The following is a 19,501-nucleotide window of genomic DNA, read 5'->3' as shown; positions in this document are numbered from 1 at the left end:
AAAGAGGGACTTTTATGCCTCTAAGTTTTTGTTTTTATTTTCTGTAACAAACATGCACTGCTATTATGTAGGTATTCACATGATTTGGGGATGGGGTTGGAAAGAGATTTGCTGCTGGTAATCTCAGTGGCTTAGCCGTGTGTGGGCCGCTCCCCGGTCACTCGACACGCCCCCGCAGCGCCACGACCACATCCCATGGCTTCATGCAGTGCTCCCTGTTCGCCCGCCGTCTCCCCCCGCCTGCTGTGGGTGCTCAACCTTTTGTCTTTGTCTTCGACCAGTGTCAGTACGACCTCTTGTAAAAACTTCCTTCAGTCTCCAAAACTTAAACCCCTTCCTTTCTCGTGCACTGTCCGCGTGGCCCTGCGCCGTCCAGAGCAGCGGCGGGGGCGGGGAGGCTGCAGTCCTGGGGGCTGCGCTCGCCTTTCCAGCCCCGGCTCCGGACGGCACCGCTCACCCCGGGCGGGCACTCGGCGACGGTCTGACAGATGAATGGGCAGCCAGCGAGGCCGCCGGGCGGCTGAAGACACTCACAAAGCCCAGTGCCGTCAGGACGCAAACACGCGCTGACACATGGAGGTGTGGGTCTGACGTCATGTCACCAGGCCAAGCAAAGAGGACGACTCACTCAAGTGCGGAGTTCGGGTTCGTAATTCACTGCTCCCTTTGCAGAAAACGTTTTAAAGTTGGGCAAGTCCAGGTGAACCTTTAAAACCTAATACACTCCGTTTTGATCCTCTGTTTTATTGACTGCCTCGTGGTAACTCAAAGAATAAGTAAGCAAAAGGCGTCACTTTGGTTCTCTGAAGGATAATGGTTCAATGCTTCATTAAACAACACAAAGATACTGCAAGTTCAGGGTTTGCCAAAATAATCTAGTCAAGACTAGAACTCAGTGAGCAGTTGGTGCCAAAAGGCCAGCAAACTGTAGGCTGTTCATACCAAAGGCTTATTACTTTAAGCAGCAGGACTGACTCTCCTTTTCAGCTCATGAAGCACTATCACTTACACAGTTCCTCCTCTCAAAAAAAAAAAAAAGGTTAACAGAGTAAAAATGTTGAACTGTAGTGTATTAACTTGGCTATTATTTATCCACTAAATACTAAATTTCCATCCTTTTGTTTCTCTTATTAATGTCCTGCTACAACCCACGGGCAGAACAAAAACGATGGGAGGCAACTTCCCACCCCCAAATCACCACGTTACCGTGCTTACCTGAAGACAACAGTCCCCAGGTTTTCCTGGCCAGTGGGCTGGGAGCAAATGGGTCCTCTCTCAGCCCAGCTTGAAAGGGAACTTCCGGAGTTGCCTGACATGCAGCCAAGGCACAAGAGAGTCACAATTCTATCAAGTCCCCACTTGGGTCTAGTACCGAGTCAGGAGCCAGCAGCCAAGTAAATAAAGCCAGACAGAACCAGCCGACAACCTAACAAAGAAACACTCCACAGAATCGGAAACCTGCAAACAACCGGTGTTCCCTCTGCCTCTGAGCAGGACTCCTAGCTGAACCTTCGAGACTAACGGGTACACAAAAAGTGAGCTTGCCCGCGCTGCTGGCAGGAACGTGAAATGGAGCAGCCTCTCTGGGAGGCAGGCGGGCAGCTTCTCAAAAGGTTAAGCATCACGCTACGTATGTACATCATGCTACGTACGCCACTCCATTCCTAGGTGTGCAGCCCGGAGAGATGAAGTGATCGGTAAGATCGCACGCACAAACGTTCACAACAGCATTATTCACAACAGCCGAAAGGTGGAGCAACCCACAGGTCCATCCGCTGGCAATGGATGAAGGACACAGGGTCCACCCACACACCAGAAGCGCTCTCGGCAACAGAAACGAAGGCAGGGCCGACAGATGCTCCAGCGCAGACGAACATGAACCAGATGGAAGCCAGTGCGAGCAGCGCACAGTGTATGGTTCCACTGACAGGAAATGCAGAACAGGCAAATCCACAGAGACAGAAAGACTGGTGGCCGCCTGGGGATGGGTGGGCTGGGGGCAGACAGCGGCGAACGCTATGGGGCACAGGGCCTCATCTGGGAGAGATGCGTCGTGGTGACAGCCGCACAGCTCTGTGAATACACCAGAGAGGACGGACTGCACGCTGTAAGCAGCTGACCTGTATGTTATGTAAGTGACCTCCAGGAAGTTGCTATTAAAAGAAAAGAGTGGTAAAGATACCTTCCAAAGATATGGACCCTACTACTAGATTCCTTGTTCACCAGCCGATCTTTTATTCATTAGAACCAGAACTGTGAGATGCTCCTGGATTCCAAGTTGAAGGATTCACTCAACATTGGGTATCCCAGTTACTTGCTAGAAGCTGGTGAGCTGACGAGGACTAGCCGTTTCTCCGTTCCGGAAGCAATTCAGCCTGTCCACCGATGTCCTCTCCACCCTTTCCCCACTTCCTGCATCCGGAAAAGCCTACCTTCCAAACAGGAAGCCCAGAGCTGGAGAAGTGGGGTAGGGAACTGGTACTGCCCCCGACCCCGTACCTCATCCACCCGCCAGACCCCTCCTCCCTCTCCTCCTCCCCTGGGCTCCCCAGACCTTCCGGCTCTTCTCGTAAGATTCTCCACCAGGACCGCCTGTCACATTAATACTCAGCCCCGGAATTCTCAGAGCAGAGACTTACCTAACCTACGGCTTGTACACGATCTGGCGGTGAGGACCTAGTTTGTTCCTGACTTAGCCGCCTACAACTCTAAGTGTCAAAATAATATTTTTAGTGTTGACTTTTTTACTGAGGTGAAATATATTCACGTTGCTGTGCAACCACCACCACTATCCGTTTCCAGAACTTCTTCATCTAAAACTGAAACTCTGTACCTCATTAAGTGGCATCTCCCTGACCCCAGCCCCGGGGAACCACCACCCCACTTTCTACGTTTATGTATCGGACTAGTCCAGACTACCACTTTCTCATCTCTCAATATTCTCGCACAAGGCTTAAAACATCTGGCAGATTTTCCAAGTAACCAAGTAATCAGGCAAGCTGAGATATGGATAAACGTAACTGAAATTCTAATTAAGAAAAATAGCTTTCTGCTAAGATGCCAAGAATCTGCTGCCTCCCAATTACCACCGTACGGAGAAGCGCTGATCGTAGGGCATAGAACCAAACGGGCACCTGCGGGCCGGCGCAGCGGACGGAGGGAAACAAGGACGACACACGCGTGTGACCAGCGCGGCACACACGTGTTCTTACGTAACTGGCCAATACTCCCAGGGCCGGGCCCCGGGCCTGACTTTATGGAAACCAGCTCGGAGGGTTATTAACAGTCCTCACCACAGAAACCAGTGTACTTCCCCTGAAGCCTGTGGTGCTTTAACTCCAAAGACCAAAATGTCCTCCTGAGGGCCACGCGGCCGCGAGGAAGAGCGAGGCCCCCACAGCCCGGTGAGGCCCCGAGAGCAGGGTTACTCACTTGAGCAGCTTCTGCTTGGTGGCAGAATCTTTGAAGCTCCTGAATTCCTCGCCTGCTTTGATCTCGTAAAACTGGGGCTTGAGGACCGTCTGCTGGTCCTCCCGGAGCCGCTCCTGCCGCTTCACCTTCTCCTCCCGCTGCAGCAGCCGGCGCTGCTTCCTGACCTCTTCGACCCAGTCCTTCTCATCATCTGAACTCTCAGAACTCTCTGCATCACTTGGTTTTCCTTCCGGTTCTTCCTCCTCTTCCTGAAAATAAAAATAGTAAGCAGTAGCTCCGTTCCCCCACCGAACAGCGACCTGTTATTCTCTTCCAACTCGCCGTCACCCGCGGGGTACGTGACACTGCACGCGTCGGGGCGGGGGGTCCCTTTGATTAAGGAAGATCTACTTCCAAGCTGAAGTGCAAACCACTTACACCCCCAGTGTCCTGAAGGCTCCTCTGACTTACACAGAAAACTTTACGTTAAAGAAACAGCAGCAGATATAACATGGTAAGGAGGACGTTACTTGTTCACGAAGTTCTTGTTGCTCTAAGAGTCTTAGTTTCTTCTTCCGTTTTTCACTTATTTTCGAAACAAGTGGGTTCAAAAGCCTAAATTCTTCACTCTCTTCGTCCACTTGGAAGTCAGGGTTCTCAAACATAACTTTAAACCGATCATCAGTGAGAATATTAGGAAGGCTCTATGACAAAAAGAATGTAGAAATTCAAAGTTAGTATGAATAAAATCTGACCAGAAAGATGTCCTAAAAACATTTCAGCCAATTCTAAATTAATAAGCTGTACAAGGCACATTAAATTATTAGGAAACTTCTTTAGAACTAGTTTCCAGAACTTTCAAACTACCCTTGGGTTTTGTCTCCTACCTGCAAATAGATTCTATTAATCTATTTCACAGACAATACGTATTACTTGACCATTACACATAATGAGCAGAGAAAGAACATTTTTGACTTAAATTTACGCTTACTACATTGGAAAGAATTTTCTTCAATTAACATTTCTCATGAAAAAAACACTTCTTAAGGAAATATGTATTTTTGAAACATGGCTTTTTAAGCATAGCTATTACACATGTAGAAACAAAATCAGTGAGTTTTCCAAGTTCATATGCCAAAACTGGGAAAGGAAATACAGAACAATAATAAGGCAAGAATTAACATGGTGGGAGCTGCTGGTGGAAGCTTCCTGACCCTAAGTGAGTTCTCTGGAAACATAAGGGAAGCTTCCATCTCTTACAGGAAGGCCTCATCAATTTTTTTCCGTAGGCCATTTATTGTTCACAAAGGATACAGTGTAAACTTTTTGACACAATAAAACTGATAATGAGACCCATTTGAATAGGTTGGGGCCAACATTAAGTTCCTTTCTAACTGTACCATTCTTGAACAGAAAGTTTTCTAGACAGCATCATAAGCTTAGCTGCTCACATAGACACATGACAGTCTTGTACACTCAGGGCTCTCCTACGGTTTCTTATCTGCTGCAGACTTGGAAATCAGGTAAATCAACCTATTTCACAGGGTTTGTAAATTAAACCGCTTGAATGCGCACTGGAAAAGCTAAGCTGTTCATGCTTGCTTGTAAACAGTGGATTTCTGAGCGTGGTCCTTGGAATACAGCTACACAAAATTTTGGTGAGTCGTAAGACATTAAGGAACTGGGGCTGTGTATTAGAGGTATGTACCCCAAATCTGATAAACCCTTAACCTGAAATTCTATGACATACTAAATATATATTGAAGATACACTGAACAAGCCTTCCCTGATTAAATATCATTTCCAAGACAGATTTAGGTTCAAGGGAGAAACAGAGAGACGATCTAGTTCCTGATCCCAAGGTGCTAGCTCAGAATCTAACGAGAACGAAAAAAGAAGAAACAAACAAAAAAGACTGGAGGCTCTAAGGTACCAGACGAAGGACGCTGAGCGAAGCTGAAAGTGCCCTAAGAGCAGAGGTAAAATGTACCTCCAACCAGAGACACGTCAGAAGGGCTCACTGGGGGATGTGGCACCTGGGAGGACAGGTGACTGGGTTCCAACGGACCAAGCTGAAGGCATCTCCAGCCCATCGAGGAGTGGTGAACAGTCTGATGACACAAGAATGACAAAATCTGAAAATGCATTTTTTGATCTGGCCAGAGTGTAAAGGAAATCAACATCGTAACACCAGGCCCTTTATTCTACAGGTGAGGGGGCACTCCTAGGGAAGAGGAGGATGAGGAAGGGACAGGTGACAGCTCGAGGTGTGCTCCGGGGCTCTCGGATGACAAGGAGAGAACTCTGCTGTGCGAGTCCTCGGCAGACAGGAGCTGAGGGACCGCCGAGGGAGAAATCAGGCATGAGGAAGACCAAGAGAAGAGGCAGGGCCTGACTTAGGCCAGGAACAAACACGGTTTGAAGAAAGCGTGACCGTGAGACACACTTCCACGTTCGGACTGACAACTGCGGCTACACAGGAGCTGGCCGGAGGGGACTGAGAAGCAGTGTGTGAAGTCCAGCGTCAGGGACTGGAGGGCTGGTGCTAACGAGGAGTTAGGCCCCGGCACTGAAGAGTGCCAGGAAAAGAGGCAGAGGGTGGGACAAAGGACAAGAAGTTCCAAAAAACCAAGATGACCTCCAGCAAGGGCACGGAGAAACCGTGGCACGTTCAGACAACGCCAGAGGATTCCGTGCTAGAAAGAAACGAGCCAACAAGTCATGGAAAGACATGGAGGAACCTTAACTGCAGGATACCAAGTGAGGGAAACCAATATGAAAAGACTTCGTGTGTATGATCCCAACGCTACAGCATTCTGGAAAAGGTAACACTGTGAACAAAGCACAAAGACCCGTAGTTGCCAGGGGCCAGGGTGAAAGAAGGAGTAACAGGCAGGGCACAGGCGATTTTTAGGGCAGTGAGAATACTCTGTATGACATTCTAATGGTGGATACGTGTCATTACACATTTGTCCAAATCTACAGAACGTACATCAAATCTAATGTAAGCTATGGACTTTGGGCGATGATTCACCAAGTTAACCAATGTCCCCTCTGGTGGGGGATGTGGTCAGGGGTACAGGCTGTGCATGGGTGGGCGCAGTGGGGCACACAGGAGAGATCTACGACCTCCCCTAAGTTCTGCTGTGAACCTACAACTGCTCTAAAGAATTTAAATGTTTAGGGAGAATGTCATCTGGATTCTGATGAACACTGTTAGATGCCTGGGAGGAACACGCCAGGTCTCTAGGAAGAGAAGGAGGCTAAACTGCATGAATTCTTACTTTATTCATTAAATAATCACATTCAGTAATAGAGAAACATGTTACAAAAAATATGCTGCTGGTATTAAGTTTTTTTCTTAATTTTAATTTTTTTAAAATATTTTCTTTATTTATTTGAAAGAGAGAGAGATCACAAATAGGCAGAGAGGCGGCAGAGAGAGAGGGAGAAGCAGGCTCCCCGGGCAGAGAGCCCGATGCAGGACTCAATCCCAGAACCCTGAGGATCATGACCTGAGCCAAAGACAGGGGCTTAACCCACTGAGCCACCCAGATGCCCCTTTTTTCTTAATTTTAAACAAATAAATTGTACTGCCTAAAGACAAGTATGTTTTGGATGAACAACTATAAAATAATAACTCTTCTGACCTAGCTATAAAAATACTTCCCTTGGAGATTCTTCCTAGTCTAATTGTTTGTTTTCACAGCTGACTTAAAGGAGTAGTCTCAGATGTAGTTCGCGATGCACTATAGTGGTTTCTAAGCGTCTGGCTAGCTATCTATCCTGGAAATACACACGCACATGGGCTAAACACCTGCCATTCAAATTTGAAAAACATCTCAAAGCACTGTTCCTACCACAGCGCTACTTCAAAGAATTATTAGCTGTAGATTTGAGTAGGATGCTTCCTATGAATATTTTGTCTCAACATCGTAACATACGAGGAATCCTTAACATTTGAAACAAGTCAAGTCCTTCAATGCTGTCTATGAAATTTAATGCTATGATGTCTGTGGTGCAGACTTCTGGGTAAAGATGATGTTCTGAACACAGGCATCTCCTTCTAATCTCTGCTAAAACCCCAGTAAGGCAATAGAAAATGAGCTTTAAAAAGACACGACCCTTAAGGGTAAGGAGGACAAGAAAGAACCAGGAGCAGTGATTCTGGGAAGAAGAAAGGCAGGCCTCAATCCCTCCCTGTCCCAGGAGAGGCTTCTTCCCTGGAGGGAAAGAGGTGCCCGCTGGGGTAGCAGCACCCTGAGGGCAAGAGAAGCATTTGGTACAAAGGGGCTGCAATGCTGCCCCGGTCCCACACCTCATGCCCTTAAGACAAAAGTTCTCAGGATGCTGGGAGCCCGGCCATCAACCTCCAAGCAGGAGAATCTGACCGGCCAAGAGAAAGGCCAAAAAGATGCTGCAATCTGAAGTGTCCCCAAGTAAACAGCTTGGCTGTGTCACCACATACTGAGTGGTGAGTCCTGTCTCCCCACCTCAGTGTTTCCATTAAGCTGTTTTAGGTCCTTCACTCTTAAATATAAACAAATGACCTGAGATTTGAAAATCTACTTAAACTACTTAAAAAAAATTTTTTCCCCAAGAGAATCCCCCAGCACTGAAGAGCCCAAGTTTTTGGACTGAACAGGCCCCATGGCAGCCAGCACTGTGGGCTGGATTAATGGAGGGAAGATGAGCCCCACCCCTGCTCTAAGCCATTCGCAGGGGCTTCTCTGGACTCCTACTCCTTGTCTTACTCTCTTACTTGGGAGGAGAGAATCTTAAGGAACTTCCTGAGGAAAACACGCACAGAAATGTAATGTCTGGCTGTTGCTGAGAACCTACATGTTTGAAAATCTCTTCACTTGACCCTTACACTGACGGCCTGCTTGTCTGGGCTGGAAATCTACTCCTTCGGAAAACTAAAGGTCCTTCTGGTTCTGCCTCCCACACAGGGCGGAGGTGGAGTGCACCCCAGGACGCTGACTGTGAACCAGTACTCGGGAGATGGCTAGTCCAGAACAGAGAGGCCGACACAGCAGAAGAGACTCCGTCAGGAAAAGAAAAAGTAATGGAACAACCAATATTCATAGAAACACCTTGAGATGAGAGTCAGACAACAAACAAAGGACTGAGGGCTAACCAGTGATCAACGTATAGAAAACAAACAAAAGGCCAACCACTCAATCACGGAAGACGGAGGCTGGACGGGTGACGTGATTCCGGACAGCCACCTGACTCTGCCTGCACGGGGACGAGAGCGTGCACGGCCCCGACGAGGTAAGCGCCGAGCGCTGAACAAGCTGCAGCAGACCCTATCGGGAGGGCAGGTCACTGAAAGATGAACAATAACTGGCCTGACCTTTAAAAGCCAAGAAGGAGCACTTGGGGCAATATTAAGAGACTTGGAACTTTACACGAAAATAATCTGCTAAAAGGGCCGAAGTGTTTGTCTCAGGACAGGTGCAAACGGGGGAGAAGGTCGGGGGGGGGCGGGGAGAGAAGGACGGAGGGACAGTCAGGTTTGTTCCTAACCAACCCTGGAGAAACAGTTAGTCTTGAAAACCATGTGCTTAAAACTGTAATAAAAGCCAAAATCAATCTTTAATTGGTACTAAAAAAAACATTAAAAAGAGTATTTGGCATGTTTAAACGGATCTGATCCAACCCAGTGTCTATGCATGGCTCTATCTTTTCCCTAGACGAGTTATTACTTTAAAATGTACCCTGAATGGTACGCAGCAAACCTGCAGGCTAAGACACTGCCCCGCACACGGCCCAGGCGGGAGCGCGCTCGGCCTGGAGATGTCATGCTGCACCACACAGGACTGAGCTGCCCCAGAATCCAAGAGAAGGACGTTCGTACAAGACTCTAAGGCAACAGTGAAGACTGGCAGGAGAGCCAACAGCCGGGAAACGACACTTGAAAGAAAAACGGCTGAGACCCTTTCACAGCCAGTGAATCCCCAGGGTGCCGGGCCTCTCCCAGATGCCTGCGCACACAGGGAGCCCAATGCAGATTCAGTGCGAGGGTGAACTGACTCTTAGTGAGAACTAATACCCCCAAATCAGTGGCTAAGCTGGGATAAGGCCCAGATAATGCTTCTTGACCCAGTGGGTCCTTGCGCACCGCGGGCCCAGCACTAGGACTGAACCGCACCCTCCTTACTGCCCGCGCCAGTGATGCTAGCAGCGGCTGCCATGCTCGGGAACAGATTTCACGGTCTGCCTGTGAGAAATTCCCGCTGGGGCCAAAGCAGAACTAAACCACACTGGCTTTCACATCAGAAGTCATCAGAGCTATTAAAGCTCTTGACAGTTTGCAGAACTCAGTTCAAAGCAAGACTAACGAACTGCTGAGAGACGGAACAACTCTCTCAAGCACTGATACTATGAGGGGCTCTTTCCTAGTTTTTAAGGGCTTCATTTTAATTAGACAAGCACGTTAAACAACAAATCATATAAACTTTGTCTCATAACAGTCTGAGATTTCTAAAAAAACTCTAAGTATTTGCGGAAAGGAACCAAGCTTTGATGATAGGCCCAGAACCAGGTCAGCAAGCCACCCAAAAGCAAATCAGGGGCACATTTTACAAACACCACTTTGTAGCAGAATTTTTATCAGGGGACATAGCTTTTACAAAGATAGGACTTCCAGCTTCCAGGAGCTAGAGAGACAACACCGTCTGATGAGAGAAGATAAGAATTTTGAAAGTTGTTCCTCCTGGTACCGAAGAAGCAGGACGTGGCTTGATGGAGGATTCTTGACAGGGCGACCCGATCAACGTTCCGACAAAAATTTTCAAATGCACAATCATGATGTTTCCCCTTTGTGTGTGAAAACACATAAAGTGTGTGTTTTCAGCTCACACAGTTGTCTTTATTAGCCTGCAGCTTGTGCACACGGAGGACCATCTGTGTTAGAAACCTTCTCTGACTGTCCCTAACCCCAGTGAAAGTCTGCAAAAGAGAGACGGTGGGAGGCGAGGACAGGATACTTTCCCCACATCTTCAAAATCATCAGGGCCTTTTTAAAAGGCTCCTAAACTGAATACACCATACTGCACGCATATCAAAGTTATAATTTAAGTGTTTTACTCTCTGTAATATTAAGATATGTATCTTTATTGATATGGACTCATTAGCATAAAACACAGTAGGACTACATCTGCACCCCACACCAGGCCCACACTCTTCCTCCTGACGCTTTAGGGCACATAATGCAAAGATCATTTCCATTTAGCCTGTAAAATGGCATTCTCAAGTTGAAAAGTTACCTTCCCAATCACCCTCAGGCTGGGCTAACAAGAAAATCAAGGTGAACACCCGGAGGACAGAGTCAACACCGCAGGACGCACTTCCACTGCTAGTGCTTGGAGATCCGAGCACACACTTAATGCCCTGATGTGAATTAATTAGGAGGGTCCACAGACACAGCACGTGGACAGAAATGTATACAGCAGGTCTAAGTAACTATTTCAATGAGGGTCAATTATTCCCATAAGGAAAATGGAAACAAAAAAGTCATCTATGGATTTACTTAAGAGAAGCTTCCAAAAATCAAATTTTAAATAATATATTAAAAAAACCCTACTAGACCAGAATGGAAAGATGCAGCCAGGGCAAGGAGGCAGAAGATGAGCCGTGAGTGTGTACTCCACTTAGAAATCACAGCACTCCAAGAACACCCTTCTCTGGTCCTATCTTTGTATGTGACAGAAGAAAAAACTGTGCCCCAGTAAAGCCCGGGGTCACTGAGAGAGAAGCCAGTGAGAAGCTCCTTAGGCTGAAGTCCGCGGGCGTTAGGGAAACAAGTAGAACAAAAACAAACACAAAAAGAGCTGGCTTATCTCCCAGTCGCTTACCTGGTTAGAAACGAGCAGGAGGACAGAGAAAGAGCAAACAAGCAAATGAAAATCTCCTGCGAGGGTGACACAGCTGGCCCGAAGTTCCAAGGTCAGGCCCTTCATGCAGAGTTGGGTGCCAGCGGGCTCCCAAGAGATTGGGTCTTTAAAACTCATTCTAGCCAAGAGCCAAGCCTGACTGACCTGCCTTCCTGCTCGTCTAAGCGGATGATGAGAAGTCCTCACATATATGGGAAAATCAGAAAACTGTCCCCTGTCCTGATCGTATCTGCAACATGAAACACTAACCCTCACTTATTTCATGACCGACCTCCATCGTTTTTACATCAGTAAAGGAAGGTGCAGTCACACACACGCGGGCATGCTCCTGAAAACACCAAGTCTAAAAAATTAATTACTTCTGGAATTACAAACAGATCTAGTCAGAATGAGGAAAAACAATAAATTTAAATATTTAACAATAAAAGGATTAAATAAATTATACATCCTTCAGAGAGTATACGCAGCTCTCAAAAGTATTTATGAAGAACTGTTAATGAAATGGGAAACCACTTATGTTATTTTATACAACAAGGATAAACATTTTATATATACAATATTATCTCACTATTATAGCTTATAATTTTAAGAGAAATAAGAGAGAAAGGAAATTGACCAACACACTAATGAGGCCTTTCTCTAGGTAGAATTACATAAGTGACACTCTTTATTGTTCTTTTCTATTTTCCAAATTTCCCATATTGAGCACATACTATCCCATAAGCAGGGGAGAAAAAGCTTCAAGAAGAAAGAGAACACATATTATAAGTAACCACTAAGAAAATACAGAAACAATTTATCAATGTCTTCACTGCTTTATAAAATCTTACCTTAACTTTCTTTTTCCAGGTAGATCTTTGCTTTTCCTCCTCTTCCTCAATCAATTTAAGTGCCAGCTCTTTGTTAACTTTGGGCAATTTCTAGGAGAAGGGAAAAAAAAAGGTGTATTAAATACCTGCATTCTAGCTGTAAAAGTTAATAGTTCTGTAAGGAGTATAATTTCACAAATAGGACACTTCTTATTTATTTATTTTTTAAGTAGGCCCCATGCCCAGTGTGGGGCCCAGTGTGGGGCCTGAACCCATGACCCCAAGATCAAGACCCAAGCAGAGATCAAGAGTCAGACACTTAACTGACTGAGCCACTCAGGCACCCCTCCAATTCTTATTTTTAAAATTTCATTATCCCCAGAGGAGGAAATAACGTGGACACATGTGATCTAATCAGGTGGGAGCACTTGCCCTCCCGCGGCCTCTTTCCTGGCGCACGGAGAAGTGAGCTGGGGGAAGCGGTGTTTGGCCGAGGTGGGCCGCAGAGGGCCAGGCCCGTCGCTGACGAACTGGAGGCCAGCAGGCCTGCTACTGCAGCTTCTGGCTGGGGTGCAGGGAAGCCCTGAAACACCATGGAGAGTACTAAATGCACTATTGGTGGCTCCTGAAACAGCACATTTCTCAGCGGAGTTCTAGATGTGAGACTGACAACTCTCTGGAAAAAGCTGTGAACTCTCTATTGTCCTTTTCCACTCAGTGCTTTATGTCCCACTGTAAGCTACAACTCTGACAAGTAATGCAGAGATGGGGCAAAAGTACTGCCCATCCTAGCCTCCCCCTTGCCAACACACACACGTTCAACACTCCTAGAAAACTTTACAAACAACCTGCAAAAAGGGAAGCAGTCTTTGGTACTGAGTGTGTGTGTGTGTGTGTGTGTAGACGTATGTTCGTGTGTGTGTGTATGTTTGTGTGTGTACATATGTATTTATGTATGTGTGGATTTACTTACTGCCAGCGGCCTGTCATGGGGCCGGCAGCGCAAGTCAACAGTTCTTCACCCCGGCCGCAGATGGGGTTCCAGCGGGTTGTGGGGTTCCAGCGGGTGGTTTTCGGACACTCGCAGGGGTGGACTGGCTCTAACTGGCCACAGCCTCCTCGGAGGCCGGGTTTCAGGAGCAGCCGCTGCCGCCCCACCGCCCAGCCCCAAGGTGCCACCTGCTTCCTGCAAGCACGCCTCCCCTAGTGCCGTCCTTCTGGTTTTTGCCTCAGTTCTCTAACACTTGGCTAACAACTGCTCACATTAAATTCTAGTACTGGGGGGTGCCTGCGTGGCTCAGTGGGTTAAAGCCTCTGCCTTTGGCTCAGGTCACGATCCCAGGGTCCTGGGATCGAGCCCCACATCGGGCTCTCTACTCCGTGGGGAGCTGCTTCCTCCTCTCTCTCTGCCTGCCACTCTGCCTGCTTGTGACCTCTGTCTGTCAAGTAAATAAATAAATAAATAATCTTAAAAAAAAAAAAAAAAATTCTAGTACTGGAACCAGATGATCTGATTCCTGTCTGGACCCTGACAGAGTCCGATGACCGTGACCCAAGCAGAGAGCCTTAGAGAGTGCCAAATGCCAGAAAGAAATGCGGGTTATCAAAGCCCCAATGCTCCAAACACTGACAGAGACCTGTCTAAAAATTCCATCACATTTTCTTAGACGGGCTGACAACATCAGTCCCTCTGGCGTTATCTTCCACAATATCACGGCCACAGAATCCATCGTGTTCAAACTGTAAAGAGTAGCCACCCTTATGACCAATAAAGAAGATTAACACTATTACGGAAAGATGTAAACTAAAAATGGGAAAATGAAGAAACAGATGGCAAGTTTCCCTGCAATAACACGCAAAATGAACTTGTACTTTTCTGGTAAACTCGTCAATGAGGAGAACACAATACTCACCTTTAATTGGACTCTCTGTGCGCGTGTTTCTTCTATCTTCTGTCGGATCTTATCTTTCCTGTATTCTTCATAAGCAAATGGGTTTACCATCAATTTCACCTTTTCAAAGTAGAAAAAAAGTTCAAAATTAAAGTCATATTTAATAGCATGCTTTATCAACATCAAGACTATTTTGCCGAAGAACAGGCAGACCACTTACAAATCATAAGCATGTTCTACAAAATGCAAGTAAACAGCAATGAAATGGCTCATTAATCACATAAAGTAAGTATACTCTCCTATTTACCTTGTGATAGAGTCTTATATCCATGAAAAATCCATGCATATACGCCCGGAGGAAAGGTGATCCAATGAGATGCATGAGCCCTGGAGGGAGTTAATCAGAAGAGAGCGGGTCCTTATGAAATCTTGATTAAAATTAAACCATTTTTTCCTTGGACTATGGTAAGATTTCACTTTGGAGTAAAACTATACAGACCAGAACTGTTAATCTTCACAAACTATGGAGGAAATTTAATCTACTTTAAGCAGCATCACCTTATTTATTTTATATATCATATTAAGCATAAAAATGATGAAAAAGTCTTTATGAACTACGAAAGACTGGCAAAGAAGGATTCTGTATACTAGTGGTTCTCAGATTTTTGGACTCCGTGAACCAGTTCAATTTAAAAAATAATCCTGGCATCAACACTGACTTGCCAACTTCACACCACGAAGTAGGAATGGTGGGGGGAGCATTATCTCCCATAATTTCCAAACACAAAGCACACTAAGTAGGAAGGGCATGTTCTTTCCCATTATCACTCTCATTTTATAGATGGGGGAACCAAGGCTTAATGAGGTTCGGTGACCTGGCCCTGTCAGGCAGACACGAAGGAGATGTGGGGCGCGCCCGTCAGTCTCCCTCTGATGCCCGTGCTGTTAGCCACGGTGCGTACCGTCCAGCATTCCAGAACGAGTAACATTCCACGAAACGTGTTTTGGGAAATACCATGCATTATAACCACCTTCCTCACCCAAAAAGTAAAAGAGACTAAACAAGCACCCCAAATGAACTAAACCCAGCATTCTTAAAGACCTTGCAAACTAGCAATGACTTTTTCCCTCCGATTTAAGAATGGAGGTGAGTGTGACACAGCACAGTGTAAAAGTTACCCTGGAGATCTTCAGGAAGGTGTATCAGTAGGAAGATCCCACTTGACCGTAACTCATCCTGCCTTCATTTTTAAAAGGCTGACTACAAGTCTTTCGCCTTTAAACATTCAAATGTAAAGAGCTGTTTCGGTGGTAAGTGGTAAAAAATGAATTCTGCCTGGATTAACTGTGTTACGAAATAAAGTTTAAAAACCTCTCAGTTTAATTAGGACAGGATTCTATTTTCTTTTAACATTTAATTGCTGCCATACATATATCTGTCCCACAGACAACTAAGCTGCCTCCTTGCACAGAAGGGATCGTCAGGGTTTGCCCACTCTCACTCTTCATCATTTCCTGTGCAGTCTTTCTCCAATGACAGAATTAGATCAGCAAAATCTCCCCTCCCCAGCCCGCGAAGCAGCACCGGTCACCTGAGACACTGCATGCTTCCCACGGGGCGGTGTGCCTGAGGCGGAGTGCATGCGCTCTAGGTGTAAACCCCAACCCTCGTGTTCAGGACTGAAGCCTCTGGCTAGCTGGTCTCACCTTCTAGTGCCTCAGTTTCCTTATCTATAAAATGGCACCATAACCATATCCACTCCATGGAGTGGGGAGCATTAAGAGCTGTATGTAAACCGGCAGAGTACTACCTCGCACATGATAAGTCCCACGATGTTGGGGGCTGGTAAAAGGCATTTCTTGGTCTGTGACCTTAAACTAAAGTTAACTATAAGGTTCTACACATCTGAGGGTTCAGCTGGGTTCCTCAGGTTTAGACGGGGTCTTCTACCAGCAAACTTAAAAGGGAGCTGGAAACCATTTATGTGCAGTCTCTGAGATTTTTGCAAAACCTTATATGCAAACAGTACTTAAAGAAAATTACTGCCTTCTTGACATTTTTTTCTATACATAGCTAGTATGCTAAAGAAAATTATTCCTCACTTAAGACACAGAAAAGCTTCAGCAGGTTGAATTTATCTGGACCTTTTCTCTAAGCAGAGATTACAAACTTGACAATATACATAGCAAGTTTAATATCTGATTTGGCAGAAAGAGAAGATTTGGAAAATCACATAAATGTGACTCTTCCTCTAACATTCAAAACTCACCCCATGAATAATTTTTAAAAAAATTTTATAATTTTTTTTACCTAAATTTTCAAGGTCTTTCTTGGTGACAAATTTGTAATCGTCGTACACCGTGCTTTCAGGATTCTCTTCTAACTCTTCTGTCAGGTTATCCAGGAACGAACACCACCTGGGCGCAGGACCCAGAACCTATCGGTGTTGATCGAAAGGTCAGCACATGCACATTCTCACCACGTAACTAAGAGTTAGTTATTTTACACCAGATTTTCTTAACTGTAATTTTAAAATCCTTATTCCTATCAGAAGTATTGAAAAATAACTCTAATATGCATAATCAACAAGTTTATCATGGAAGAAAATAGAGTAGGGAAAATTTAGGCCTGTAAAGGAAAAATCTCTGGGATGCAAAGATAGTAATGAATATTCTTACATTAGCACTATCAAAATACAAATAATTCAGATACTTAAAATAACATCCATTTAATCTATCACCTCTTTTATCCAAAAGATTACTAAAATCTACAAAAGCCTTTTTGGTATAAAAGACTTTTTAAAGTTTGCCATTTGTGACAAACAGAAGTCTAAAATGAGAATTACCTTCTTCTTGGGGGGTTTTCAACTAATTACTTGATAATTATATTTGTTCTTGTGTGGTCCACTTCACTGAATTCATTACAAATTAAAGTTCTGTAAAGAATCCTTCCGACTTGACCTAAAAGGTCTGCCAGGGCCCACAAGTTAGTGAGAAATAAAAGCTGAGAATTTATAATTAATGAAACAGGAATAGTTCATTCTGTAATCCAACTACTTCCATAAAATACCGTGACTGCTTTTGACTTTTTTGCTGTTGATACACATCTCTCCCCAGCACAATGCCTCACCCACCGAGGTCAAAGCTTATCCCCAAGGAAGCAGCGTGGCTCGGTGGGCAGGCCATGGGGCAGCCTCAGTGAACGCAGGCTTTCACAAGGAACAACCCTGGGCTCTGACAAAATGGAAAGTCCCATGACTACCTCCCCGTCTATTGTGATGGTAATCAATGAAACAGGAGAAAAACAAAAATCATAATGGAAATTTTTAAGTTGAGCTTAAACTTTCTGGGAAAGGTAGGAGGAAGAGTGTTGTGACAATGAAAAACAGCACCTGACGCCATCTCCAATCAGAAACAGGAAGATGTCAGAGGCGGCCATACCTGGGCAGTATTACTGAGCCTGATGAGCAAGGGTGATCCCCCGGACCGCAAAGGCTATGGCTCTCATGGTCTCAAAACCATGCTAATGAGCAAAAAGGAGTCCTAGCAAGAAGTTTCATACGTGCATCACCTATGCAATTTTTTTTTTAAGTAAAGGTTTTAATGCACCAAGTGGTTTGGCTCTAACTGTGAAAGATTAACTTTAAAGAAATGTAAGGCATTAAACAAAATTCAACGTAGAATGCTTTCTAAAGAAGCTGCTGTGATTTTAAGCCATTTTAGGCAAGCAGCTTGATGTCAACGAATGCTAATAATAATGCTACTACAGCTAAAGCACTGCACGGAACCAGAGTCACTGGCCATGACCTCCCTGAAGGAGTTTAAAATCTCACGGGGACAGGAAATGTAGGGGGCACAGGCGCACACTCACGCAGTTGCTCCAGCAAGAGACGGAGACTGCAGCGAGTCCACGAGGAAGACGGGCGAGGCCAGGAACCAACGGCAGGGACATCGAAAAGCACATACGCAGGGTCTCAGGGATGGAGTGAACCCTTGAGCCGGCGGGGAAAATCACAGGGTTCCTTCTGAGCGACGGCTCGGGCACTTGGAATCATGACATATCTGCTCCCCATCGGTCATAAAGCAAAACGCAAAGCCCGTGGTGCAGGACCTGGGGCAGCAACCTTCTCCTCTTCTAGACAGAATGGAAGCACACAGTGCTCACCTTTCTGGAATGTAGTATCCAAGACGCTGTCCTCGTGCGAGGGCAGGAACCCTAGCTGTTCTAAATGCTGCGTCTCTAGGACCCAGAACACTGCCTGCCGGCCGAGTGTGTTCAATACACCTTTCCCGAATACCTGTGGGGGTACGGACTGTACGCCTGCTTTCGGGCATTCCATGCCGCACAGTACGAAGACTTAAGGGATCCTGTTTGGCAAAAGTACTCTTTAAATTGTTTATTTTTCTTATTCAGATAAAAACACTCAAATAACTCTCCATAAAACTAATAGATATAACACTTTTTGGTGAAAGACCATTTTGCCTCCTAGGCAAGGTGGCAACTGCAATCAAAAGACCTCATAATAAGGCAGTTTCACTTTTATTTTTTTAAAAAAGATTTTATTTATTTATTTGACAGAGATCACAAGTTGGCAGAGAAGCAGCCGGTGGGGGGCGGGGGCGGAGCAGAGAGCCTGATGCGGGGCTCAATCCTAGGACTCCAGGATCATGACCTGAGCGGGAAGGCAGAGGCCTTAACCCACTGAGCCACCCAGGTGCCTCGGGAGTTTTACTTTTAAAAACCTTCAAGCAGGATGCCTGGGTGGCTCAGTCACTAAGCGGCTGCCTTCAGTCACATCATGATCCCAGGGTCCTGGGATCGAGGCCCACATCGGGCTCCCTGCTCGATGGTAAGCCTGCTTCTCCCTCACCTGCTCCCCCCTGCTTGTGTTCCCTCTCTCTCTGTGTCTCTCTGTCAAATAAATAAATAAAATCTTGAAAAAAAAAAAAACCTTCAAGCAGTGATAAACCACTGGCCTGAAAGACAGTAATAAGATTATACTATGTTTACTGACTTTCCTTGGGGAGTAAAGAGCAGGAATATCAAAATATCTGGCCAGATCTGAACTGATTTTCACAAAAGTCCTTTTTTAGAATGTTCCACAACATTTACCTTGATTAGCTAACTGGATTCTAATGGAATTGTTTTAAACCGCCTCTCAGGGGACAGGTCTGGTTATGGTAAATAAACTCTACAGTCACATTCACGGCCATTAAATTTTACAGGAGGAAATATTTCCATCAAAAACAAAATGAAATCTAGTGGGCTGATTTTATTAATCACATTTCCGTAGTTCCTCTTCCGGAGGGGGGAAAAAAAAAAAAAGAAACATCAGAACAACCATAACAGAGTTGAAACTACTGATTTAGCTGGCATTAAACTGCAGGTTTATCTACATTCCAGCTTTCCTCAAAGGTCTACCATTAGGTGGCAAAAGCAGTGGTGGGTTTAACCAACAAGGAGGGCATAACCCCACGCACAGCTCTA

At 45.6% G+C, this 19,501-nt stretch overlaps 1 protein-coding gene across 1 annotated transcript in view; it reads right to left on the bottom strand.

Moving 5' to 3' along the window:
- Positions 1-19,501, bottom strand: part of NOL10 (nucleolar protein 10) — an 86,359-nt gene that overhangs the window by 9,393 nt on the left and 57,465 nt on the right. The window contains exons 14-19 of the mRNA XM_032353319.1: positions 16,325-16,451; positions 14,321-14,400; positions 14,035-14,133; positions 12,143-12,232; positions 3,942-4,115; positions 3,433-3,680 (exon numbers count right to left, since the gene is read on the bottom strand). Of these exons, the coding sequence (XP_032209210.1) occupies positions 3,433-3,680; positions 3,942-4,115; positions 12,143-12,232; positions 14,035-14,133; positions 14,321-14,400; positions 16,325-16,451 (818 nt within the window). The remainder of the gene's footprint in view (positions 1-3,432; positions 3,681-3,941; positions 4,116-12,142; positions 12,233-14,034; positions 14,134-14,320; positions 14,401-16,324; positions 16,452-19,501) is intronic.

The sequence above is a fragment of the Mustela erminea genome, chromosome 7 (genome assembly GCF_009829155.1).
Source record: "Mustela erminea isolate mMusErm1 chromosome 7, mMusErm1.Pri, whole genome shotgun sequence".
Taxonomy (NCBI): Eukaryota; Metazoa; Chordata; class Mammalia; order Carnivora; family Mustelidae; genus Mustela; species Mustela erminea.
The sequence above is the reverse complement of the archived record's forward strand: the minus strand, read 5'-3'. Positions and strand labels throughout refer to the sequence as shown.